Here is a 27,385-nt window from a genome sequence, read left to right on the forward strand (position 1 = left end):
CAGTCCAAATTTTGGTCATAAGTAACACCTAGGTATTTAACCGACTCCACCTGCGGAATTGGAGTGGAGCGGTAGGCTAGCGAGATGTACATAGGAGCGTCGGGTGGAAATACCAGCACGCCGCATTTGCTGGCATTAAGTGATAAATTGATTTGGTCCAACCAGACTTCAAGAGCATTCAGATATGCCTGCAAATACCCGTAGAGCACATGAATATCATTTGCTGATGCGAAAAAAGCTATATCATCTGCGTATACATAAACTGTAACGTTAGGATGAATGGGGATGTCCCGAACTAATATGTTCAAAAGCAGCGGAGAAAGAACAGAGCCTTGCGGCACACCTCTTGATTGACCATAGGTATTAGAACAAAAAGATCCGTCTGTACAGAAGAAAAATCTATCTTTTAGAAATTCACAAATCCAGGCGTAGAGGTAATGCGGTGGTTGTAGTTGAGCAAGCTTGTTAATGAGGACTGTGTGCTCCACGCTGTCATAGGCCTTCGCAACGTCAAGCGTCACCAAGGCCGAAACTTTCACCATATTAACGCGCGAACGCTGAGGATACCATGTCGCCGAAAAGCACGTGTCAAGAAAATGCTTAGCGAAGCAACCTAGATTGGCCACCTAGGTCACGTGACCTTCTGACGTCATCACAATATGCCCACCATATTGTGTGCACAATACCTGCCGTGGCCTTTAGCTATTAAGTTAATGATTGGTCGCGAGAAGTTGCCCATGAAGAGGAACCCGATTCTCACAAGCGCCACCAGTGGCAGCACCTGCCATCGCAGGGCAGTGGCACATCGCTTAACGGCTACACCACTGCGCCTGGAGTCGTATGACGACTCCCAGGAATCCATTAATGTACAATAAGGAATGAGCTATTCCGCAAAATGGGCATTAACCCATTAACGCTATCCTGTCATGCCGTTAAGGTGATCCCTAATTGTTCCCTCCAGTTTAGGCTTGCCGTGTTTGTTCGAAATAATCGCGTGCTAATCCGTGCTTGAAACGGCTTGGTGCTAGCACCCATGAAGTAGGCATTTTTGAGAAACAAGTTGCACAGGTTGCAGGAATAACTGTGATCCAGTGCAGTCGCGAGTAAAAAAGATTAGCACACTGACTTCGCCGGAGCGGTGGGAATCGCACCGTGGGGCTGGCGCGACGCCGTGCTTTGCGCACACACCTGACACTTTTGTTATCGGCGTGTTCGTAACCACAGCACCGAGCAATGCTATCTGCTGCTCCTGTGGCACGTCACTACCTAGTGCTAATGTTGTTTACTCGCGACTCTACAGTCACCGGTCGCGGGGAACAAGCTGGGCTACAACTCCTTCACGCTATTCTGGCAGATAACGTCCTAAAATAATAATAGGCTTTCGCAGAGTATTTTTTTTTTTGGAAGGTGGGGGGGGGGGGAGGTATCGGTTTAAAGTGCCAAAGCGACTCAAGCTATGAGGGACGCCATAGTGAAGGGCTCCGGAAATTTCGACCACCTTGGGCTCTTTAATATTCACTGAAAGTACGCGGGCCTCTAGAGTTTCGCCTCCATCGAAATTTCACCGCCGCGGACGGTATCGAACGTGCGTCTTTCGGATCAGCAGCTGAGCGCCGTAACCACTGAGCCATCCGCGGCGGCCTCTTGCACAGAGGAAAAGTCAGCGTTTGTATTCTCTTTTTTTCTGTCATTCTTATGTTTTACGCTGTTTTTCTTTTAATGCAAACGAACCAGCTTGACCGGGTTACTTCTCACAGTCAGGCATTGTAAGGTTATCAAGAAAAGTGTCCAAATGGACGCGATGAACTGAAACCATGATGTCACGAATCTCCCGGGAGAACACTGGGACAGAAGGAATGGACCAGGCCACAGGTATAGCCACACAGATGCACATTTATTAGGCCCTGCGTGACAAAACACAAGCACACAAAACTAACTAAAAAAATAACACAAAACTCAAGACTACCAATATACACGACCCATGAACACTACTACCAGCGTCTACTACTATCTTTCTACTAGTAGCGTTCCACGTTCATGCTCACTGTTGATTCGGTGGTGATGCAGCGTTGCATGGGTCCAGTAGCCGGCGTCGAGGTGGCGTTCGAAGTGCTCAGGTTGGCGTCGCTGGCAGCGTCGTTGGCGGCGTCGTACAAACTCCCGGTCCAAGTCCCCGTTGAGGTGATGCCGGATATGTTAACGTTGGGGGCATTACCCAGGTGGATGGCGACAGCGCTGGGGACACTCCTGGCCGTAGCAGGTGGTAGCATCCTCCGTTGACTCCCCGGAACGGGCTCAGGAACGGCAGGACGTCCATGGTGCGAAGCCGTAGAACTCGAGCTTACCGGAGCAGAAGCTGGCGTTGCTGTCTTCCAGCCGAAGCGTCCCTGACCCGCCGGGGCCTCCGCTTCTCCGTTCCTTTCCCCGTGCCTCGCTCTCCCTCACGGTTTTATAAACATGGCGTTTGTCCACGTCATCCTTGTCGTCTTCCTCTTTTTCTCTTCTCCACCAATCATCTCTCCCCACCTCACCGAATACTTATTCATCTTCTTTATTCTTCTGCTAATACACGTGATCATTATCGCCATCCTCGTCGTCTTCTTCAAACCTCTTGCGTTCATACTTTTATTTCAGACTCCTTATTATATGGGACACGTGAATGACAGAATTTTCGAAAAAAAAAGGATTTCGTTACACTCTCTTTTAAACTCAGTAAGGAGCGCGCAAAATGTTGAAGGGGAACGCAACTGCGACTGTTCTTGGGTTCCGAGAGCGACTGGTACTTCGGGACAATACTACGTGACACCAGCAGCCAGTGGTAGAGTGCAGGGTGTTCAACATACACCCTCATGTAAACTGCAGCCCCAAACACTTGGAATGAATCGGCTGTTTTCAAAGCGCGGGGGAACGCTCTCGAAGTAGCGTTACCATGAGAAAATTTACACCGATGGTTCTCACAATTGTTTACCTTCAAGCAGTTACTAGCTTTTCACAGGCGAGGAAAATTTCATGACAAACCAACTAAGCCTACGGCTTGAATTAATTTGCTAGCCAATGCTGCCATGCAGCTTGTTTGCGGCAGGAATGCGTTGTGCTATTGATGGCACTTTAGGAGAGGAAACTGCTGAGGAAGTTGGTTTTCAGGCATATTACCGAATTTTTCAGCGCAACGAAAATTCGCAAAATAGAGAGAACAGTACGGGCACTAGGCACTTCGAATAATAAAGCCCTTACAAATAAATTCCTCAAACAATGTACAGCAAGTATTATCTAAGCTAATCAGAGACTGCTGTGAAAGGAATAATTGCCAATTAATTTCCGCCGTGAGAGTGTCAAGAAGTGTAATTTCCAAGGCGACCGAAATGGACGGAGCGAGATAAGTATTTGTTTTGGATCTGCAATTTTTTCCAGCTCCTTTCTACTTATAGCGCTAGAATGTTCGTGAATTTTCGCTCACATGCAGAGCAGCGGATTTCCTTGTGCAGAATAGTGAAACATCAAGGAATGTAGAAATGCGTTTATTAACCTTGGGCACGAACTCCACATCACAGTGCCGCATTCAAAACTGTTAAAAGGCACTAACACAAAATCTGAGATTACCTGCAGAGATCAGCTCCACCAACGCTGCAGTGTCTGTAGCGCTACTCGGTTTTTATCATTATGGGATAAAGAAAACAAATAAGCCAAACGTATAGAAAAGATACCAAGCGTTCTCTTTGGGAGAGATTAGTGTTATTTGTAGGGTGTAAAAAACAACAAAACATTACTTTAACATCAATATAACAACAGCTCACGCGGGGAAAAATACACCGAGGTCATCGCACAGCCTCTGCTGCACCGTTAACGGCTAAATTTACAAAGAATCTACCGAGGAGCAATTCCCGGAAGGAAGCCAAGCGCTACCCCTAGAGTAAAGCTTTCAGCTCGCTTGCATCCGCTCAATACACCAGCACGTCAGTAGCAAGAAAGTCCCTGTCTGATGATCGGAACCAACCGAGCGCATAGACGGGACGGCTCGTTTGGTTTCCAGGCGGGGAAAAATTGCGAGCATTTCTTGTTTGCTCTCCGACGTGCAGCGCCGCTTCGGAGGGCGGCTGAAGAAAGGCGACCCGAGATACGGCCGGCTTTGCTTCATGGGCTGCCTCGCTCTGGTCGGGCGCCCGTCGTTGTCCCATACATGACCGATGGTGGTTTAGCCGTAAGAAGAAGGGCAGCAGCTTTTTTTGGAACGGCTCCGAGAACGTGTATTCTGTGCAGCGAACAGTGCTGTTCTAAAAAAAGTTCTAAAGACATCATTGGGCCTGGATGAAAGAAAGCAACCGTTTCTTCGTTTTTTTTTTTCAAGCAAGCAAGCAGGAGTAGTTGTTTATTGTTGGTGAGAGTTTTTCCGGTAATGTCCGCTGCGTCACAGTTATATCGCAGATAGGAACTATCTTTGGAAAACTAGATAAAATAAAACTATAAAAAAGAAAACGCTGATAGCGAGCATACACAACTTGTCGCGCGACTCGAAACGAGTAGATAGGCCCATCAATCTCAGTTATCTTTTCTGGGCTAAACGAGAACCCCAGATATATATAATAACAAGTGTTCCGGCAATAGACCACTAGGTCTGTTGAAATAAACAGGAAAGCCACTTTGATTATGCACGATCAAGGCACTGTCTCCTGTCTCTTTAAGATGCATTAGGCGATACGTCTACTTGGCGGACCTCTGGTTGAATGCATGATTAATTAACGGTGTTAACATTACTGGAATGCTGGTGGTTTCTGGTTGGTCACGTGGCTGATCGGGAAAGGAAATGCCGGCGTAATTTCTAATTACGTATTTGAAAAACCTTTGTCTTTTTCGTTTAAAACAGCACGAAACAACGAGGACGGAGGACCCACACAGAGCGCAGCTGTGCGAGTGTGTCATCCTTACTCGGTCCTCGCTGTTTCGTGCACTTCGAAAATTAACGAAATGCATCAACTATCCCGCCGAAGACACTTTTTATCTTGGCTAAGAATACAACAAGCTAAGAATACAACAAATAAGGCAGCTAGCAGTTAGAACGCTGAAGGAATGAGCAGCTTCCACAGAAGATAGTATAGTTGAATACTCCTTATATTTGAAAAAGTATGAAGCAATGAACAGCAAAGTGAAGTTCAGGAATGCCAAAAAACGAAAATGGAAAGTAAAGAAAGCTACAGTCGGACAGAAATTAAGAAAAAAGCGGCAGATGCCCCTTAAAGGAGCGCCTCCATCCAATGGGGTCGACCAATTCTCCCCCTTGATCGATTGTACTCCTATACCCATTGACCTCTCTCTTTGGAGCTGCTGGTGTGAAATAGCCAAGAGTGGCCGATGAATCGGGCATAACTGCGACTTAATCAGAATAACCACGGTGTCATGAAAATCGGTCGACGCTATGGGATGGAGTGCCTGCTTTCAGGGGCATCTGCCAGTTCGTTCTCCAGTTGTATCCGAATATAGACAATATCGGTTAACAGCAGAATAAATTTCTCACTTAGCAGGGGCCGGCAGAAAGTTTGGTGGGCGGATGAGATTAAGAAGTTTGCGGGGATACGGTGGCTGCAGCTGGCAAAGGTCAGGGTTAATTGGAGGGACTTGACTTTGCCCTACAGTGGGCGTGATCAGGATCATGATGATAATGAAATTTCTGACAACTATGTATGTCTTCTATGCATGTCATACTGCTCGACGGCAACTGAGGTGAATTCCTCCTCTGAGCGTGACATGATAATTAGTGATCCGGTATCTTTCCTCAGAGTCTGCTTGTTTGTACGCATTTTTCGGCGCATTTCAAGACAGTGGCCTGGAGAACCGAAAGAGCGAGAAGAAAGCTGCACAAGCGGGCCTCTAGTGGTACGTGGCAACAAGAACATGACGGGCTCTTTTTTTTTTTTTGGGGGGGGGGGCAGCTTCATTTATTGCAGCGCAGTGGAAGTCGCTATACAACAGGCGCCGCTACTCTCAAGCGATTGTTCACGTTACGCGCATGTGTGGATATCGATGGGGGCTTGTGCTTGCTGCCATTAGTATGGTTCACAGCCCTATTCAGCAGCGCCGTGATTTATCCCGATAAGACATTTCGTAACCATCCCAGACACGCATGACCGATTTCTTTCGCCATCGTGCCACAGATTATTAGAGCAATGTATTAGCGATGGACCGGTGTGCGAGTATTTCAGAAGCACACAAAGGCGGTCACTTTTGTTTGCGCGCTGATGTACTCTCCTCATTAGACCTGCATGTCTAAGTTGGAAATAAGATGGAAGATGAACATAAGATAATTAAAACTACATTGGTACAGAGACCTCCAATGTGAAAGAGAACATATGAGCAAATACATATCAGGGACAAACACCCTTTTCCTTTTTAAAAGTTTCCTCGAAACATTTAATTATTGTAATTTTTAACTTCATAGGAAAAATTAATACTGAATTCAGTCTCTTGTACAAATTTACTGTTTATTTTTATATTGGGAGGTTATCCACACCAATTCTGTATATTACTTCCAATTTGAGCCTGTGGCGATGTCTGGTCCCCAACTACCCAATGTAGTTGTCGCTTGCACCAGACGCTTGAAAGCCGCTGATTTATGTGAGTGACCACTGGCAGTGAACCGAATGGAAGCGAAATGGAGAACGGAAAGGGGTCAGGTTATAGACCACGGCACGAGGAATCTTTTTTTACTGCGTTGCCAGTAGAGTGCTCTTCCAGAGAAAAAGCGATTATCTGTGTCTCGCACCTGATATCAATCTAAATAAAAATTAAATTTCACAACGGATAATGTAGATTTCTGCCAAAAATTCTTACAGGACAAAACTGCTAAAATGCCACAACAAAAGGACCCTGCACTGGCCGAATGCATTGCTTGCGTGGTGACTCAGCAAAACAGCCGGGTTATGACAACCTGCAGCTTCCCTTCCAGTAATTTTTCTTTTCTGCATTCCTTTTCGGCAAGTTACTGCTCCCACGTGGCCACATACCGAACGCCCGCTGCGCAGTGACCGACGCTGAGCGCCAGTCAGCAGCACCCACACGCAGCGAATCAATGAGCACGCCAAGGCCCCCCTCGCGACCTCCCCAGACCTCCACCGCTCTCCTACTTTACGCAGTGCTAGGGGAAATAGTGCCCGCTGTGTCCGGCTGGGCACCGTGAGGAGTGGGAGAAGAGAAAAGAACGAGGTTTCTACTGTGGAAGGGGAGGGGGCTGCCCGTTGTAACCTTTTTCTGGCCGTTAATTGCGTTTTTTTTTTTTTACCTACGGTCGCTGGACGGTTGCTTCTCGTGCAGAAAAATAGGCCTGGACTCAGTGACCTACCAAGCGGTGTCATACTTAGCAGAAAGTTCTGGACAAAAGCATTTTTGGACAGGAATGATTTTATGAAATCAATTTTTTCATACCATTGTAAGACTTCACTATAGCAATCAATATATCCGCAGATCTACTGTCAGCAGGCTCGCAACTTTTCTTTATTAACGTTTTCGCTGTCGTCGAAAGCGTTGCACATTGTTTTTATATGGCGGACATTACTAGATGTGAGCGATGGAAACATTATAAAAGAAAGATTTTGCTACATATTGGAAGAAAGAACCATTGTCTTCAACAATTCCATACCAGTATGTTGCAGTTTTTCAATATGATTATTTTGTTCTCAAGAATGTTGGACGGCATATGCAAAAAAGGCACCCTCGAGTTGCACAAGTTGTGCAACTCGAGGGGGGGGGGGGGGGAGGGGTTGTTTTGTGTTTATGCTGTACTCTACATATCTGTATGATCTGGCCGAGTGTATGGCTGTCTACAGCGCAAAACCAATATGGGGGCAATGCGCTTAAAAATCGCAAATATAAATAAGTAGTGGGAGCGATAGGGAAGAGGTCTTTTGGCCTAATGCGCAACGCCGCAAAATGAAAGGAGGGTAGTGTTAGAAAAAACGGGAGTCAGAATGAAATTCAAGGTTCCGAATATGACGAACCAGGTTATTTCTTCTCATCACTGTGTTCCTTGAGGGTAGGGGAAAGAAGCTCAGAACAAATCGGGCGGGCCGTGACACTGAAGCCGGCTTGCTACTCCCGGTCCATACATGGAACCGTCACAACGCGCGGGTGCAAGCGCGGGGTGTTGTTCCCTGCTGGCAAGAGGGCGCTCAGGTCAATTTTGAGTGTGGAAGGTTCCGCTTTGAGAACGGACGTCCGGTATCGCACAAAGTGTTGCACGTTTATTTTGTCCTGCGTGACTATATTAGATAAAGGGCCCGCTTGCTGATTTTCAGGGCTGTTCTTGTGGGGCAGCCATATATCGCTCATTAGTTAGAAGACGCCATTACGGCCTCTTTGCACCTCCCATCTGGATGATTCCACGACAAATCAAACTGCCGAAATACTTCTGTTTCTTTTGTCATTTGATATCTTATGCGCAAATTATTCAGTAGGGCAAAAGTGCATTTCACTTGGTGAAAATGCTAATCTTTAGGGAAAAAAATAGTCAACGACACCAAGTCAGAGGCAGCGTTTTCACGAGCTCTGCTGTTTCGGAAATTTGTAATGGCGTAAGAACCGAGGTATTCAAGCCATGATGGATATATTTTGCGTCGCGAGAAAAAATATATATCCTTGAGAAAGATTACGTCACGCCAATTCCTGTCATTGTGAGGAAGTTACTGCCTGTTAGAAAACATCTCGATAACGCTACAAATATGGAATAATTCTATATTAAAAAAATTTTCTCTGGGTCTGTAAGCTAAACCGTCAAGCCCGCACGATAGATAAGCGTCTAAGTGCAAAAAAGTGTGCTGATTTTCACTGCTATATAAAATGGGCACATGCAGGAAACCTTGCCCTAAATCTCGCAATATTTAATAGCGCTGTCTTTTTTTTTAATGAAAGCAACAAAAAACCTTGTCCCTAAATTTTCTTAGAACTTGTGAAACGACTTTTTAGAATGAGGCTAAGACGAATCCGAGCAAATATGTTGTATTATATTGTTTCCAGCAATGTTATCCAAGCCCAATTCTGTAGCTTCACTAGCATCACCAATAGCTCCTAATTGAAGGAGGGGAAAGCAGGAAATTCGACCTTCGTTGGCCGAAATTTTCTCCATATGCGAAAACTAAGACCTTTTCTATTAAGAGAGAGCATACGTAATTACACCTGTATGGACAAACACCGATATGTTACAGTTGTTCTGCGACAGGTAGCAGTTGAGGGTGTGTCAAGTTGAAATCTATGTAAACACAATCAATCAAATTTTTTTTATTTGCACAGTGCACCTATCAGAGTGTCTTTCGTTACAAAAAGCCAACTATATCTTAGAACAGGACGTCGAAGCTTAAAAAATATTTTCACGCCAATGCACAATCTAAAACGTCCCATTATGCGCTTGCCAGAGAGGTTTTAGAAATACACATTTTATTCTAGGCACTTATCTTTTGTTAATGCAGGATAACCTCATTTACTCATTTTGGAGTCTCAGTGATAAGAAAAAGTAAAATATTGGAGCGGACACTTAAGCTCTGAATTACGGACATTAAAAAATATCGCAATGTGTTAATTACCATATATGCAGAAAGTCATTCTCCACTTTACATTCATAGATCTCTGGGAGTCCTCATACCTCTCCTGGCGCAGCAGTGCAACGGCTAAGCGATGCGCCAGTGTTCTGCGATGGCTGGCGCTCCAAGCAGCGGGCCTTGTCCGACCTAGCTGCTATTCCCGAGCGACCAATCATTTACATAGCTACCACTAGACACGGTGGGCAATTTGCTCATTATCCATTGGGCAGGTTGTGAAGACGCCTCGAGGTAACGGGACCTAGATGGCCTACCTGCCTCCTGGGTTGCTCTCTGGCAGCCCCTGCAAAAGCCATGCCAGTGATTTTTCGCTCACAACGCCGACAATGCCATGGGCGCATTTTATGAGGAACGAGGGCTTCAACGCTACGCTTTAAAATAGTAAAAAAAAAGTTGAGAGAACGCCTACTCTATCATAGCAATCACAGGCTTAATCTAGTCAAAAGAAATGAAAAGGGATTAAAAGAAGATCACAAATATTTCTTTAAATCAAACACTAATTTGAAAGATAAATAAACATCGGTATGCCTGTAGTGGAAATGCAAAAAAAATGCTTGCATGTGGACATACACAGCATCCTTGTTGCACTGCGAAACCAAAAAATACATAAAAACTTTTATTTAGATGTACTCGTATCAGCTGCGGGCTTAGCTATTACCTGCACTCGACAATAAATGCGCCGCCGAGTCCTGCTTACGTCACAGATCAGTGTTTGTCCATTCAATTTTAATTAGGCATGCTCTGCCCTGAGGGTAAAGGTCTCGTCTTGCCATCTGGAGAACTTAGAGAAGCGGAGGGTGAATTTTGTACTGCAGCACTTTGACTAAGCCGCCGCTGCCGATGCTAGAGGCGCTACAGGTCAGAGCATAGATAACATCGTTGGAAACTATATAATTCAGCATGTTTTCTACAATATTTCTTCTTTTACAGACTTGTTTAAGTTTTTTTAAGATACATTAGTGATGGTGATCGTTTAGTATGATTTTTTATAAAGACTACTATGTTCGAAAATGCGAGATTTAAGCAAACTTTGTTGAATTTGCATGTTTTAGATAACAACAACAGCAGGTAAACTTTTTTGGCTCTTAGAGGCTTATCTATCCTGCGATATTGAAGGAGGTGTGCCTCATAGTCCTGAAGAGCAAAAATTATTCAATAGAGCCTCATTTGAGACATGTGGCATTTTTGGAGGTTTTTCTGTAGGAAACGGAAAATTCTTCAGAACCGCGGAAGTAAGCCTGACGTATTCTTCCTCAAATCTACGTTTAGTACGCAATGTATATTCATCATGGCTTCACTATAATCAATATTACCTCGTAGTAAAGTTATGAAAAAGCGCTGTGTGCGAAAACACTGCCTCTGCCATGATTTCGTTCATAATTTTTGTTCCCAACTATAAGCTATTTTACAAAATGAAATGCACTATGGCTCCGCTCAACAATTGTGCTTAATATATGTAATTAATCAAATTAAAAAATTCAAGTAATTAAGAATTTTGGTCTCTCGTGTAATCACCCATCTATTAAACATTTAGGAACACATAAGGAAAGGCAGATCGGTATAGTACAACCTTCATGAAAGCGAGTCGAGATTTCAGCTTGGCTGCGCACTACCCTATCAGAAGTTCCCCCTCATGGTACATGGATCAGTTCCTGAATTAATTGCACTCCCTTGCTGGCTTACACCTGGGGCAGCTACAGCTACTACCGGGCGTAATTAAAGCGCGAACACAGCTCGACGTTCTTTGTTCAGTATCGGTTTCAACCTGGCTTATCAATTAATATTTCGCACGATCTTTCGCTTTCAAACACGAACTCTCTTGGTTTTTCAATGCAACTGAAATAAAAAAAGATGTAAGATTGCGTTGTAGTCACAAAGGGTGCTTGCGTTTGATTTTGATCCACCAATGCATTGTTTTCATTTTTTTATTGGTGCTATCTTTTTTTCTGTCTCACAGAAAATTGCGCACTACAGAACAGATTATTGAATGTATCTTTCCGAACCTCAGCAACGATGCAGGAAAAGACGGAATATCAGGGCGTGGCGCCATATTAATCTACATCTGCCGCGGTTATTTCAAAAGATCGTGAATGCCATGTGATTATTTTAGAGTTATCACATTAAATGGGTGGAGTACGCAACCCTTACCCCATCAGGAAAGTTGCACAAACCTTACGCAAGAGGAAGCAGAAGTTGTACAAGGACTTACCAAATTAAAATAATATACTATTTGCCGTGGTTATGACACTTAGCAGTAACCATGAAGTGAAAATGCACGATTGAATTGTAGTGACGACTGCACTCGGGTGCACTTCTTGCAGCCTTAATTTGCAAGTTAAGGATAATCATGTGTCTATGAGGTCATGGCGGAACCACTCACGATCACACGTAAAGCATCCGTAACCAAAGAAGCAATTTTCGGTCTGCCAAAGAGTTTCCCCCCAGCCACTCACGGAATAGGCCAGGGCCAGACCACTTCCCAAGTTCGAGTCCCCTAAGTGAGAGCAAAGCTCAATAACTGGTGGACCCCCACACCAGAGACTGCTCTTGTACCGATTTAGTTTTAGTCATCCTCGGCCTCGAAAGCCGTCCCCGCGAGCTTGGCGGATTAGTCCACTACTGCCACCTCGTTGGTCACCTGTGGATTCAACCAACGAGCTTCGACAGGCGGGGTCGCTGCTCACAGTAGTTCGCTTCCGTGCTGCGTACCCTGCCAGACGCCGAGGCGCCCTTGACTTCGGGAAATCTCTTCGTGCAGCGCTCCAAGCGAGAGCACGATTCTGCCAACTTTTTTTAAATGTCTTGAACTTGATGCCAGCCCTGGTGTACTAAGCCACCACCTACCACCTACGTACAGGAAGCGCGAGTGTGGGCTTCATGCCATACCCCTTTGGTCTCCGAGCGGTATCACTCACAGACTCTCAAAGGACGCAAGCACCAGTTCTGCTTTCCAATCACCCTCGTTCTCTTAGCCTAATGAGACGCCCGCAGGCTTCAGCGTTTCGCAGAGATGGCACTCGTTTCCCGGAGGGAAACAAGGACAGACCCAAGTAGAGCTCCCTAGTGATCGAAGTGCGCCGGTTACACAGGAACACCCCTACCCCTGATGGCTTTAGTCAGCGGGGATGGTTTAGTCAGTCATAGCCCTAAGCTGCCATGGTGTATAAACACTATCGCTTCGGGCTATTGGGAGAGAGTCATCACCAGCCCTTCCCAGGTTCACGATTAACGTCGCCTCCTTTTCAATGGATTACAGGAGCACGCAACTAATCCCAGCGTTACACCTAGGGGCTGCATCGCCAGTGCCCGCATATCGCTAGGTTACATGAGGACGCTAGCCCTTCCAGCGTTAGCCGTCCTGGGAGCAAACCTAGTATTCCACCGCCCCGGACACAAACTTAGACTGTGACCATGTAGCCAACCCTCCTGTTTACAGCCTACCACAGCGCACCAGTCAATCCAGCCCATCATCAGTGAAACTGGCAATGTTCTAGTTGGGGCCGCGGTTCACCCCTTCCAAGCAACCGTCAGCCCCGAGGCGCCGTACCCTCTTTTGGGAACACAAATTAGCCCTATTTTCAATAGGGTCGCCTCGAGTGAGAGCTTACCCATGCTCTTGGGAACCCAATCTCAGCCAGCCTATGGCTTCATTTACAGGCTCACGCCAACCGAGCCCGGCTGAAGAGACAGAGATCTTATGCAATACAATCTCCATCTACAATTTGAAAGTCAATGATAATGATGTGCCTATGGAGGTCATGGCGGAACCGCTCACTATCACACGTAAATCCAAACAGCTAGTTCCGGCATTGCTTATGAAATAGTTTCGTGGCTCGTTCGGCTTTCAGCGGCCACCTATGCCTTCTTGTTACTGCTTGATGCGAATTTCCAGTACTATAGAAAATGGGCTTAAGAAAAGTAACCTGAGCATACCCGCTGCAGACATTACCAAAAAGAGGCGCAAGGATTGGCGGCTTAAAGCCAGGAAGCGTGCAGAGGATAGGATTTCAGGAAGGGTATTCAGCATGACTTAAAAATAGTTACTTGGGGGACAGTTGGGGATAAGACTTAATGGAGGATGCCTTATAAATCGTCGATTCACTGATAAAATTGCTTTGCTAAGTCTCTCGAAAGATGAACTGAAAAGCATGATCAGTGACAGACTTGGAAAGCAGAACAGTGATCCTTAAAATTAGTATGCAAAAAGCTAAAGTAAGATTCAGCAGTCTCGGAAGGGAACACCGCAGTTTACGATTAGTAGCGAAGCGCTGCAAGCGATAAGGGAATACATCTACTTAGGGCAGGTAGTGGCTACAAATGCGGATCAAGAGAGTGCATTAACCAGAAGAATAAGAATGGGGTAGACCGCATTTGGCACGTGTTCTCAGATCATGAATGGCAGTTTACCAATATCCTTCGAGAGAAAAGTCTAAGCAGCTTTATCTTACCACTACTCATCAATAGGGCAGGAACACTGAGGCTTTCGAAAACGCTTGTATTTAAATTGAAGGCAACGCAGCAAGCTATAGAAACGAAAATGATAGGCGTAACGTTAGGAGACAGGAAGAGGGAAGGGTGCGTCGGGCAACCAACGCGGATTAATGGCATCCTGGTCGAAATCAAGATTAAGAAATGGGCTTGCGCAGGGCATGTAATGCGAGGGTAAGGTAACCGATTTTCGTAAAGGAAAACAGACTGGATTCTGAGAGAACGAATACCATAGCAGGGGACGGCATAAAGTTAGGAGGGCGGCTGAGATAAGTCTGCGGCGATAAGTTGGCCGTGAATGGCACAGGAGAGAGTTAATTGGAAAAATCGGGACAGGCCTTTGCCCTGCAGTGGGCGTGGTCAGGTTGATAATGATGATGATGGAAGATTATTGTATTTGTCAGGCGAATTCGAAGGTAGTACTTGTTAGGGCTTAGAAAAGAAGTTAAATATGAAAATAAATACAGATAAAATTATGAGGCCGTCTCCTCAGGAATTTCGGCAAGTCTAGAAAACAGCTATGTCTTGCGCTCTATACGGTTTCTCTGAGCGAAGTAGCATTTTTAATGCGATAGCATTGGGACCCTTCTCGAGAAAAAAGAATCGGTGTCACAGATTTCCAGGGTTGCGTCATGTGCCACCTGCCGAACGTTTGAGCTGACGCCAGCGTGAAACAGGTAGTACGAGCGATACAATATCTCAATTATTCAGGTAAAAAAATCATCTAAATATAGATACAATCAGACGCTTGCTTAATATATTTATAACCAATACTTCATTAGAGAACTGCTAAATGGACACGTGCTAAAATCAGTACTGCGGCCTAAATTGTCGAACAGAAGAAAGAAGTGATAACTTACATATTGGATGCCACGTTTTGTACATCTTCGTGCTGTTTTTAGTCTCCTTGCGCAGGCAGTATGGACTGGGTGACTTGGACAGGAGGATGTCCTGATATTCTTTTTGTTATTTTGTACGTAGGTTGTTGGTCTGAATGATTTACTTTGTTATGTTTAATATGAATGCAGGCATCAGTAAAAGAAACCGAATTGCAGAGGGGAGTTAACTGCGAAAGGGAAGATTTTTCGGACAGCTGGTTTATGCTCAAAGCAGTGGAACAGCGCGAAAAACGGGACAGGGAGACAAGAAGCGACTGTCGGTCCTTATCTTCTTGCACCGTCTTTCTCGCAGTTTTCGTGACATAATAAGAGATTGTCTGACCTTTCTTTAATTGAAAAATATGAGTGTAAATACTTAATCGCTGAAAGATAATTATTGAAAAAATAGAAGAAAAACAACCAAATGCCGCCGGTGGGATCCGAACCCACCGACGTGCGAATATCGCGCCAGGAGCTCTATCAACTGAGCTACGGCGGCGGCTCTTCAGTCATTTAAATTGGGGGGGGGGGGGGGGCGGTATATTTGATGCATCTAACTTTACCTCGCGGGTGTTCATCAGCGCCACCCTCGTCCATACCTCAGAAATGCCTCGAAGAGTACTAGATGCTAAAATTGCTTATATGCTCTTCCCTCTATTCCGCAATGTTTACGGTAATTCCCAGCTCTAAATCTCATCCCGTTGCATGAAATGACGTCCGCCATATCCATATGGTTTTCCGATAAGGTAGAAGAAGAACAAGAAGAAGATAAAGCAGTACGAGAACAGCTTCGCCAGGTACGTTGGTCATTTATTCCCCCACTTTCATGACACAGGTGCTAAGCATGCTTTTACAAAACGGCAAGGTATTTCGGCTGTTTTGTGTGCACTTTTTACGCTGTAATTTACAATCTGTAACCGATTTTGAAATAGGAATTCAAAGTAGTGATCTTTGATTGCTAGCCCTAACCTGCTATTTTACTTATCCTGTATCTTACCGGTATTCCCATATGAAGTAGAAAGTAGAGGCCAACGAAAAGGAGTCTGCTGAAGTGAAGGAAAACGCAGCGAGCTATGGAAAGAAAAATGATAGTGTAACGTTAAGAAAGCGGAAGCGGGCAGAGTGGGTGAGGGAAGAAACGCGGGTTAATAACATCCTAGTTGACATCAAGATGAAATAGGCTGGGAAGGGCAGACCATGCGAAGGCATGATAGCCACTGGTTATTAAAGGTAACGGAGTGGATTCCCAGAGAAGACAAGCGTAGCAGGGGGCGGCAGAAAGTTAGGCGGGTGAATGAGATTAAGAAATCTGTGGGGATACGATGCCCTTAGCTTGCAAATGACATGGTTTATTGGGGAGACATGGGAGAGGCCTTTGTCCTGCAGTGGGCGTAGTCGGGCTGATAATTACGATGATGATTCTATTACGAGAAACGGTGTCGTGACCAACGCATTGCTTTGAGTTGAGCGCCTTCTTTGGTATTCTGGGCAGGCATAACACTGTATTTTTTCCCTCCAGGCTGCTGCAGCATGTCGCGGAATACATCCAGGTTCAGCGGCCTTTCTGGTGCGTTCATGACATTACTGCTACTTTCGCAAGCATTTAAAAAGGCTAGAAGAAACTACCATTCAATGTTATCACCTTTTCAGTTCTATAATCGAACAGCCCCTTAACTTGGGAGGTATAGTAGAATACATTCAAGAAACGAAAAGTCCTGTCGCACCAAGGTCCCGCTGCCCCGCTGTAAACCAAGGCTTCTTGACACAAAATACATCGCCTTGTGAATATGACGTCCGACTCGTGCGTATACAACAGAAGTTTCATAATCTGCACTCCACAATCAAGAGTTGGGCGAATAAGAGAGAAGTTAAGCGAAGGATGGAACTGACGCCTGGCAAAGCGACGTGAACTTCGTGCAGAGAATGAAGGCCAACTCTTGCGAGGAAATGGCTTTTAAAACTTCCCTTTATTCCGAAACAACGGGGTCCCAGCCACAGTGATCCGGACTGAGGGAACCGTGTTGCGGTACCCTCCTTGTAAGGTGATCTTGTCACCACGCGCCAGATGCTGTGGTGCGGAGCAGAGTTCCACAAAACCTCAATTCATCTTGAAAATATGAGAACACTATTGGGCTCTGGAAAATATGGTGTCGGACTGCTATAGAGACGAAATGCTTGCGAATGATCGCACAATCTGATTATAAACACAGAAATTTTATATTTTCTCTTTATTGATGCTCAAAAACATTCGCTTAATTTTTGTTTGCTGCGTTCCTTATCTTTCCGAATGTGCCATAAGTGTCGTACCCTTTTTGAAATGCACCTGGTTGTTCATTTATTTGCTTTCTGGAGCACTGTGCGTCATACCTTTCTCTCAAATTCATCATCAGAACCAGCGCACAGTGTTTCGTAAGCTACACCTTTTTTAAAGTATACCTCGCGAACCACGCAGCGTTCTCGTTCGGGAGCCCGCGGCGGAGGCGACCGCAGCAGCAAACGGAGGAGCCCGAGCTGAGCTTCGGCGACCTCATCCCCGCACTTCCATCGAGCGACGCCGAAAGGTGGGGTAAACGCCGCGGTATGACGCAGGTGATGGAGTTTCGTACAATGGACAACTTGTGCGTTAAAATTCAGAGAGCGGATATTGTGGCTCTGGACAGTGAGCGGTGGTGAAGAAAATGGTAGGTGTAATGTCAAGAGACAGAAAGAAGCAGAGTGAGTCAGGTAACAACGGAGAGTTAATGAAAACCTTGCGGAAATCAAAAAGAACAAATTCTCGTGGACATGGAGTACAACGTGGACAGCACATAACCAATGGTCGCTTGGAGTAACTATACGGATAACAAAGGATAGCAAACATAGCAGCGTAAGACAGACGATCAGGTTGATGGATAATATTAAATTTTCGGGGATACCTTGGCTGCAGCTGGCACAGGACGACGTTAGCTGGAAAACAGTAAAAACGGCTTTTGACCTGCAGGGGACATATGGCTGAGGTGATAAATATTACGAACAATATCGCACTTTTGATGTCTATTTGTCGCAGTCGTGGTTTGATCGATCGGTCAGTAATGATTTCTGCAGGGGCTTTTTCAGTCCCCTGCGCTACTTTTTGGACTGTAGTGTCTAATGGCGAAGACCGCCGCATGTTTCTTCGCACATAATGAATCTCGATGGTATGAAACTCAAGTGAACATGGAAATGGAGGGCCTTCACGAGCAAGAAATTAATAAATTGTACTGAAAGCCTTGAAATCCTTTAAATAAAAAAAAACGTAGCTCCGTTTGCTCACGTTGGTTATATTTCAGATAAAGATGAAAACAACGCACCAGAGCAAGGACAAGGAAGGAACGTGCAAAGCACGATGGAGTGTGTCAAAGTTCAGATTTAATGACATAGCAAAATAAAATTAGATAACTTTCCACTGTCGGTACTATCAGATGTGACTACCTTGGTACATTAAACCAAAAAAAAAAAGAAAGGGTGGCACGGGGAGCTTCCTAAAGGCATTCGCCACCATAATGGGGGGGGGGGGGGAAGGCTTGTTTTCTTTAGCTGTTTTCTGGGCAAATTTATTGTTTTTCCCACCATTAAATCGCGGCTGTACCTAGGAACGATGCGGCCTTTACTATTATCAGGTGGACCTTGAAGAGGTACCTCATCTTATCGGCGTCGGTTGCAGCTGTCCTCAGCCTTCTGACGGTGTCGGTGAGCGTCACCACCGTCGTCGTGAAGAAGTCCGGTAAGCCAACCTCATGCATGCATATTCGAAGTGTTCACATTACTGAGTCTCCGGTGCAGTCTGCTTGCAGAGGTGAAGCGACATCGTTCCCCCATGTCGCTGCAAGCCGCAAAACACACGCTGTTTTATCCTTCGATTAATTTAAATTTTAATTTGTTTGATCGTCTAAATCTACTATTCGATCCTGCATGTAGAACGCAAGGATACCGGCGTTGAAGCAATACGTACCGACACGAAAGGCTACAGGAAGTCGAATGAACGTTCGAAACAGCCGTTCGATGAGCTCGTTGCGGTCCTTCCACATCACCCTTCCTATCGCAGGTCTCGAACCATAATCACGCGCGCTCCACCAAAAGAAGCCAAATTTTAAGGAATACATCACTTTGCATTTGTTCCATGTTAACCGCATTATTTTCCCAGTCGCTATCAACTGGCACCATTCCTAACGACGGGCGCATAGCTAAGATAATACCCATTTTCAAATCAGGTGATCGTGCTTCTCCGCTTAACTATCGTCCCATCTCCTTAACAAGTACAGTTTGTAAATTACTCGAGCATATTATACATACTCAGGTCATCAACTACCTTGAAGATCATAACATTATCTTCGATCATCAGCACGGTTTTCGCAAGGGCTACTCATGCGACACCCAACTTGCCGGTTTTATTAACGATATTCATGCACTGATTGACGCTGGTTTCCAAGTTGACGCAATATTTTTAGATTTTTCTAAAGCATTTGATCGCGTTCCACACCAAAGTTTGTTGCTTAAACTTTCCCAACTGAACATTCACCCTAATATTATTGCATGGATAGCAGATTTTCTCTCATCTAGAATTCAGTTCACATCAGTTAACAACTCTAACTCATGTTACGCTAATGTTACGTCTGGAGTTCCACAAGGCAGTGTACTGGGACCTTTACTTTTCCTTATCTATATTAATGACTTACCCAATTGCGTGACGTCCAGAATCAGACTATTTGCTGACGATTGTGTGCTTTATCGACGTATAACCTGTAACACTGACAGCCAGCCACTGCAGTCTGATCTTGAAGCGATAAGCACATGGTGTTCTAATTGGTTAATGCCTTTAAATCTTTCCAAAACTAAGCTCATGTCTTTCACTAACAAGCCACGTATTCCTACCGCCTACTTTCTTGATAACAATAGTGTAGAATTCACCACAAGTTACAAGTATCTTGGCATTAACCTACAATCCGACTTATCATGCAATCATCATATTAATCTCACTCTTGCCTCCGCTAACCGTACTTTCGGACTTCTCAAACATAATTTAAAAGAGGCCGCGACACATCTAAAAAAACTAGCGTACACCACATTAATCCGTCCGAAACTCGAATACGCGTCTGCCATTTGGGATCCTCATCAGAATTATATCATCAGTAACATCGAAGCCCTGCAAAACCGTGCTGCGCGATTCATCTTTTCTGATTATTCATGTTACACCAGCGTCACCTCATTGAAGACTAAAGCCGAGTTAGATAACTTGGCACTGCGCCGAAAAATTTCCCGTCTGTCACTTTTCCACAAGCTTTATCACCATCCTTCCCTTCATGATGAATTCTTTCAGCCACCGCCAGTTATCTTTCCACGTCGCGATCATCCTTACAAAGTTAAACGCATTAACTGCCAGTCATTCCATTATGCCTATTCTTTTTTACCACGCACAATAACCGAATGGAACGCTTTGCCATCAGAAATTGCCACTGAATCTGATCTAAATAAATTCCAACATCTTATGCACTCATGTTTCAACAACTAAAAAGGTATTTTTTGAGCGTTCTTTTCTTCCGCCTTGTCTTTTTTTTTGTACTTCAGCGCACCTTTTCCAGTGTTGTCTTTTTCTTTTTCTAGCGGTGCTGTTATTTATGCTCAAATTTTGCTGTTATGTGCATTGTTGCGACCCTTTCTGTGAATGCCTATTTATGATTAATATTTTGTGATTTCTATTTTATTTTAGTGCAATATCTTTAACCTTATAACAATGCTTTGTACTTACTCCCCCCCCCCCATGTATGTAATACCCTCAAATGAGGGCCTTTGGGGGTATTTTGAATAAGTAAATAAATAAATAAATAAATAAATAAATAAATAAATAAATAAATAAATAAATAGTGTGAGTTTCATTGCCAGTCTTTGCGCTACACTTAACGTGTAACAGCCGTGTTTAAGGGCGTACATTAAGCTGAAATGAGAACGAAAACATTTTTGGTTTCTCTTTCAGTATCGAATACTTAAGTCTTCCTTAATATCGTTCAGTGACTTAGGCGCTTTGCTGCTCTTTAGTAGAGTGAGAACAGCCTGGTGTTCAAAACTAAATGGCAAAACGCCACGAGTTATTGTCTGAATCTTGACCACATTGAACATATTAGAAAAAATTATGTCGAAAGGAAAAGTTTACTTTCTTTTTGCATGAGCTGTTGTTTTTTAACCGCAGTTAGGCAAAGCACAAGCGGCGCATTGTATTATACAAGCAGGATATTAGAAATCATTCATAATGTATGTTTTGGCGACTTCCCAATGTCGGTGACCAACAACGACGCACTCGCAAGCTGTGTTAGAAGGATACCGACGTTTTGGTCTGCGTGCAAACTCAGCTGATGAACTAGCCCTTTGAACACAAAAGCTCGCTCCAGTCAGTTTATCAGCTCATAGTGTCTATTTTTTAGCAATGGTCTTAATCACACCTTCTCAGAAATGTGTCTATAGAAGAATGTAAAACGTGGACGTACCCTCTAACCAGCACCTCTATCTCGGAAAGCGTACCAAAGAATGCCTTTCTTCGAACGCATATCTCCGGATCATCCCCTTAGAGGGAGCTGTAATATTTATGGCGGCCGCGTGACGTGTTAACGACCAGTGTCTTTGATATATTACCGCAGTTTTAAATCACATATTAGGGTAGGATGGGCCGTCGTCTTAGAATGTCCTGTGCTCAGAGCGGCCTACACCAAACTACAAAGAAGGTCATAGAAACAAAGTGACGAGCACTTAAGCGTGAAGTTCACAGTAGTAATGATTGTGGGTCTGGTGAGCACTAAACAGATGCTTCAGTGCATGTTATTTTTGGTGAAAATTTGAACAAAACACGCAGTTCTTTTGTGTGCTAATTGTATCAAAACGTTCTTTCCTGTAACAAAAAGCAATTTTTAAAAACACGACAAAAATTAAAGGGGTAATTTTTTCGACCATTATTTACAGGCAAATGCAAAGCTATTGAACGAGAATGGTAGACATCTACTCAGTAAATTTTTGTTTTATTCCAGATAAATTTTCTTCTGAGACAGCAGCCACATATCGTATACTGCACCGGGAAAAAAATTCAGGCCTGTGACTACTGTTTAATAAGCGATATAGAGAAAAAGTCAAGATATGAAAAAAGAGCGAATCAAGTAAAATGTAGTTCTTGTTCGGTACTAGTTGGAGACAAATGAGGCCTGAAATGCGTCTCAAAATGCATGCGCGGTTACAGCCTAACTTGTGCCATGAAGTTTAAAGCCCTCTAAATCAGTTTTGAGGATTTGGTGAAAACAGGGAAGCGCCGAAGACGGTATCCCGCTATGTTGATGTTTTCTCAGTTCGCACTGTTCGTTATTAGGGTTCTGTGTGGCCGAGCGGCCGCGATCTAACAAATTACCGGTCTTCATTTTCATGCGTGTGGAGGCAAATTTTCATGCAGTGGCATTCAACCCAATACTATGGTGGCACAATTTTAAGTTGCTTAGTTACGTGACACCAGACCTGACTGAAATTGTTTCGTCACGAAGGACGTATTGTTTTATGTTCTTGGTATGCTGCCCGTTCTCCTCTTCGATTCTCCACTTGACGTCTAATTTCTGCTCACTTACAGCATTTAGGACTGTCCATGCCCGAGTGGAAGAGAAACCAGGTAAGCCGACGTGTTATAGAGAGTGCGTGAAATAAAACCCTAAAAGGGGAGACAGTGGCTCATATAAGAGATCTTGAAAATCTTTTTGAATGAATTCTTGTCACACCTCATATCCATATTTAATGTCGCGGGGATTCCGAAGATTTAAAAAAATCTAGTGAAATGAGTAGACTCAATGCGAACGTTTTCATAAGGTGAAAGCTAAGGCAGAAACAAATCAAATGTTGCCCGAAGCTCGATTTTTGATCGGCTACCAGTTCACACTCTACTCTCCTAGTGACGCAATTTCGCTCAACGAGTTCAAGAACGGCTTTTCCGCACAGCATCGCCTGTTTCTGCCACATGTTTCGCCACTTCGCATCAAGTCGTTATTGCACGCAATGATGACGTTATTTGCTTGGTTGTAACAACCACTTCCAATCGAGGCCGTAGTACTGCATTTCATTGACAGGCGAACTACAGAAACTCTCGTGTGCTGAGGGATGTCAGCGCACTTTAAAGCTCAGGTCGTCGAAGTTAATCCAGTGCCCTCAACTACGCCGATTCCCCGTTTCTCCATATCTCACCCCTTATGTTTCCTTTTCTCACGGCGCGGTTGAGGTGTGCAGCGTTCATGGCACAGATTCTGCACCTTTCCTTCCTCTCGCAGCCACCCTGCTAACCTTACCGTAACTCGAAGCTTTGCCGTAGCGTTCACTCGGCTCCGTTTTTCGCCCGAAATACACTGCAAGATTCGACGAAGGAGTAATGCCCTGCACATGATTTCACTCAAAGCCTTGGGGCCTATATTGTGTGCAGCGGGGAAAAGCAGGGTTCCGCTTGGCCATCGTGTAATGTTTCTTGCGGCGATGAACCCAATCCACATAAATTAGTTCAGGTAGCCCGACAGATCTGAGCGCTCAGTTCACTGCTGCTACGTCGCATATAAGCTGCCGTTACTTCTAACCGGTGGGTGTTGAAACAGGACGCTACAATACGCCGCATACGCTCGTACGGGTTGTTTACGAAGTGCCACTAGATATATATCAATAACCAGGGCTTACTTCAGAACCAAGCCATAGGGGCATACTGTAGCGCAATTTCCCGCGCACACAAGATTTGAAAAAACTTGTGGTGCGCTCATTATCTAGTGCCGGTTCATTGGCGGGAGGCGCGCCATGTTCCCTTTGACAAACTTTCTTGATGGCACCTTGAGTGGTGAGGTCAAAGTTTTAGGAACCTAATATTATAATGCCACACTATTGGCACTAGAACCAACGCTGACAGCGTTACCTTATCCCACTTATGCAAGAAACCATCCAAAGACATGCTGAGTAAGCGTTGCAAAGCTTCTTTACGCGCTCGAACTGCAGCCTTCGCTTGCCTGAGCTTTGTGGAGGTGTCCTGTGCATCTTAGCGCAGTCTATCAAAAATGAATATGTACCAACCAGCCCGTCAGAAAGCCTTACTAAAGTACCGCTTGTGAGTCGCGTTCGCAATATGCGGCCCCATCCAGCCTCATCATCATGATAGTGTGAACACATGATCAAAATTTATATATCTTGTTTTTTTTCCTGCACATTTGATTATATGTGTCGAAAAGTTGGCGCCAACAAATAGAGACAAATACACGACGACTACGAGAAACTTATCAGGACGGTGCGAGCGCATCTGCAAGCAATGATATGAGCCAACCCGGCGTCTCGTTACGCTTCATTTAATTTTTGGACAGAAGCCCTCTTCTCACTATACAAGTAAGCAAAGCATCTGAGATAGCTCGCAGCAAGGTTTCCTAGAAGTGTGGACTCATACGTACATAAGTCTACTTGCTATGTTAGAAGTAATTACTGTTGTCTCTTTTTCTTTCTGCAGCGCGTTACGTCATGCAAAACAAACTTATATTGACATCCATCACGTCCGCGGCTTGGTGTCATGAATGAGACGATACGGTACTAGGCACAATGTAGCTTGTTACATAACAGTCCAATTAAACATTTAAAAAATCCAATGTCGAAAGTGCACTTTACTGGCGACCAGGACGAAATCTAGTGCCTTGATCGTTTTTCATGCACGAAGAATCTTTTTTTTTAGGTGACTGTTAAAAAAACATATTAAGCACTGCAGTGTACTGCGCTCGCAGAAATTGGTAATCAATTGGATAAACATTTCTGTCCGGCTCAAACGTTGCTGTCGTATTATTTAAGTGGCAGGATCGTCAATATTTTGAGCTGCACAAGTGCTGAAAACTGCTATATGGAGGACAGGCCATGCCGATGTTCGTGTCCTGCCTTTTGTTAAGTTTGTAATGTTATACTCGCGGACAGCTTTTGATGTGTATGCAGTGGAAGTTACGTGGGCGAGGCGCAAGGCTTTCGCAAGCGTGTTCTTATCACACTCTCCCGAGGGACAGAGATGGGCGTTTCAGCTGGCGGCGCGCGCTCGTAGCTTCCACAGCATAGCCGCAAAAAGCTGTTGGCGAGTATAGGAAGATGTACTGTAATAGATCTAAAAAGAAAACTAACTGGGTGGCGTGATTAAGAGTTCCTGTTGAATTTTCGCTTCTTGTTTCTCTCGCAGAACAACACCAACGAGCGAAAAGTGCCTTCTCCTGCTCGTCTAACGCTTGCGTCAGAGAAGGTAGGTAATAAACTACGATTAAGACGATTGAGGAGACGCGTTCGCTTAAGAAGTAGTATTGAACAGAACTAATATATCCAGCAGCAGCAAGTAACAGCCCGAAACAAAGAAATGCTCGAAATCCATCTTAAGTTAGATGAAAAGAGCCTGTGGCGGGCCCCAGAACTACAATGGTAGACTCAAAGATGCAGCAAAGTGCGCAATGGCTTTTTTAACCCATAGATTGGTTACGCCGCCCGCGTATGATTGGGAATGTAAAAATATATAGCCCTCTTTTTCTATGACTTCCGTAATAACAAGAGCGCAGCCGGGTACGGTGCGGTGTTGAGATTTGGAAAATTTCAAGGATGCTGCGGCGCAGCTGGCAAAGGTTAGGACTATTTGTAGATCGCAGACAGACGTCCAGGCACTTGTCCTCAATTGGGCGTAACATGGCTGATAGCGATGTGATGCAGCTCTCGGAGACGTCATCATGCGGTCTTGTGGGCGCGTTTTGACTGCAATGGTGCAAAAAGAAAGACAGTGCTGGTAGAAAACATTTAACTGACACTCATCTCTGTTAAATGTAGCGCAGCGCATCGCGCAGTCGGTGAACAAGAGCGGGAAGGTGGGCCCGTGCGAGGACTTCTACACGTTCGCCTGCGAGGGTTGGCTGCGCGACAACCCTATTGTCAGCGGCGCCGCCCGAAACTCGTACAGCCTCGAGATGAGGGAGCGCGTCGAGGCCGGCATGACGTCCTTCGTCGAAGGTATGTCCTCACCGGTCACTCTAAACGCACTCGCTGAAACACTATCGAGTAAGGTACTGTAGAACGGCTAGAAAGTAGCTACAGTAGTACCGTCAAAACGTGATTAATTGCCGCGGGAATTGGTAGCTAAAAAGTGCTCCTTATATTTTAAGGAAGTGCGTATACTTAGCTCTACAAAGTTCATTCAGACATTTGATCGACGAGGAACAGCGCTTTATATTTCCATCTGTCATAGACGTAGAGTTAAAACACGTTGGCTCTAGGTGTTTGCAGCTACTGTGCGGAGTTGCTGGCCCTTAATTTCTTAGAGTTGATATTTTATGCGCACACACCGTGAATAACCAGAGAAGAGGCAAAGAAAGCTGCAGGCACGAGCCTGTCGTATAGGTAGGCAATTTCATTCTATTGTCCTGTAGCTGACGGGGTGCCGACGCAAGCCTCGCCATTCTCGATAGCGTTCGTTATATTGCCAAAGTTTTAAAGGGACACTGAGGAGAAATTCAAGTTGGCTTGTATCGATAGAATAGCAGCTCCTGATAACAAAAACGCCACTCTTACTGAAAACAAAGCTCTTGCAATGTAGAAAATAGCAAGAACCAAAATATAGGTGTCGCCGCCACAGGCCAATCTCGCAAGTACAAGCGTGATGACTTCCTAGGACAAGAGGCGCCACCTTGGAGGAATTTTCCTTACTTCATGGAAGCCACGAATCTCCGAGGCTGGCAAAGGAAGGTTTGCGCACCGCACCGCTAGCCGTCAGAAATCACGGAGTCTGCGTTTACGTCACATTTCACGTCACTCCGTTCTGAGACGTCATAAGAGTTGCCGTGACGTCATAAGAGTTCCCTGAGTTTGAATCAGAGCGGCGGGAAAAACTTTTTCATCTTCGTATCTAAATTTCTCTGAAATAACTGCATCTTTCGCGCCCGGTCAAGCGGCAACAAAGTCATGAAATGCCGAACTATCAGATTTTGCTAACAAAAAAAAATGATAGAGTTCTCCTCAGTGTCCCTTTAAAAGCCGCGCGCTTACATGGGAACGCTGCTTCAAGACCACAGAGTATAACCAGGTAAAAGAAGTAACAAGAGCCAACTCGAGGGCTCCGCAGTGCATTTGTCACTTGCAAAAGGCGGAGATCTGATTTGGCAGGCGTCGCACGCCACGTGGCTGGATGGGCCGGCAGACATACTTCATGACTGATATTGAAACTTCTCATGTGCTGCCACTGGTTGATCACCGGCCTTCCGGAGCGGATTTGCTTTCAACGCTGCCCCTGCCTCGCTCTTGCAACAATTCTGCTTCCGCTTTAAACGCTGGGCCCAGTCTGCACACAACCACGCACCGATTGACCCTGCAGACTGTGCTGGCGTATTTGGCCGGTCGTTAAGTCCAATCTCCATGCCGCTTTTTTATTGCTTTTTG

General features: G+C 44.9%; 1 protein-coding gene across 1 annotated transcript in view; it reads left to right on the forward strand.

The window, feature by feature from the left end:
• The window catches only part of LOC144118954 (neprilysin-1-like), an 84,212-nt gene that overhangs the window by 12,002 nt on the left and 44,825 nt on the right, over positions 1 to 27,385 (forward strand). The window contains exons 2-6 of the mRNA XM_077651715.1: positions 17,397 to 17,505; positions 18,583 to 18,686; positions 22,560 to 22,598; positions 25,155 to 25,214; positions 25,784 to 25,963. Of these exons, the coding sequence (XP_077507841.1) occupies positions 25,921 to 25,963 (43 nt within the window). The 5' untranslated portion in view covers positions 17,397 to 17,505; positions 18,583 to 18,686; positions 22,560 to 22,598; positions 25,155 to 25,214; positions 25,784 to 25,920. The remainder of the gene's footprint in view (positions 1 to 17,396; positions 17,506 to 18,582; positions 18,687 to 22,559; positions 22,599 to 25,154; positions 25,215 to 25,783; positions 25,964 to 27,385) is intronic.

The sequence above is a fragment of the Amblyomma americanum genome, chromosome 2 (genome assembly GCF_052857255.1).
Source record: "Amblyomma americanum isolate KBUSLIRL-KWMA chromosome 2, ASM5285725v1, whole genome shotgun sequence".
Taxonomy (NCBI): Eukaryota; Metazoa; Arthropoda; class Arachnida; order Ixodida; family Ixodidae; genus Amblyomma; species Amblyomma americanum.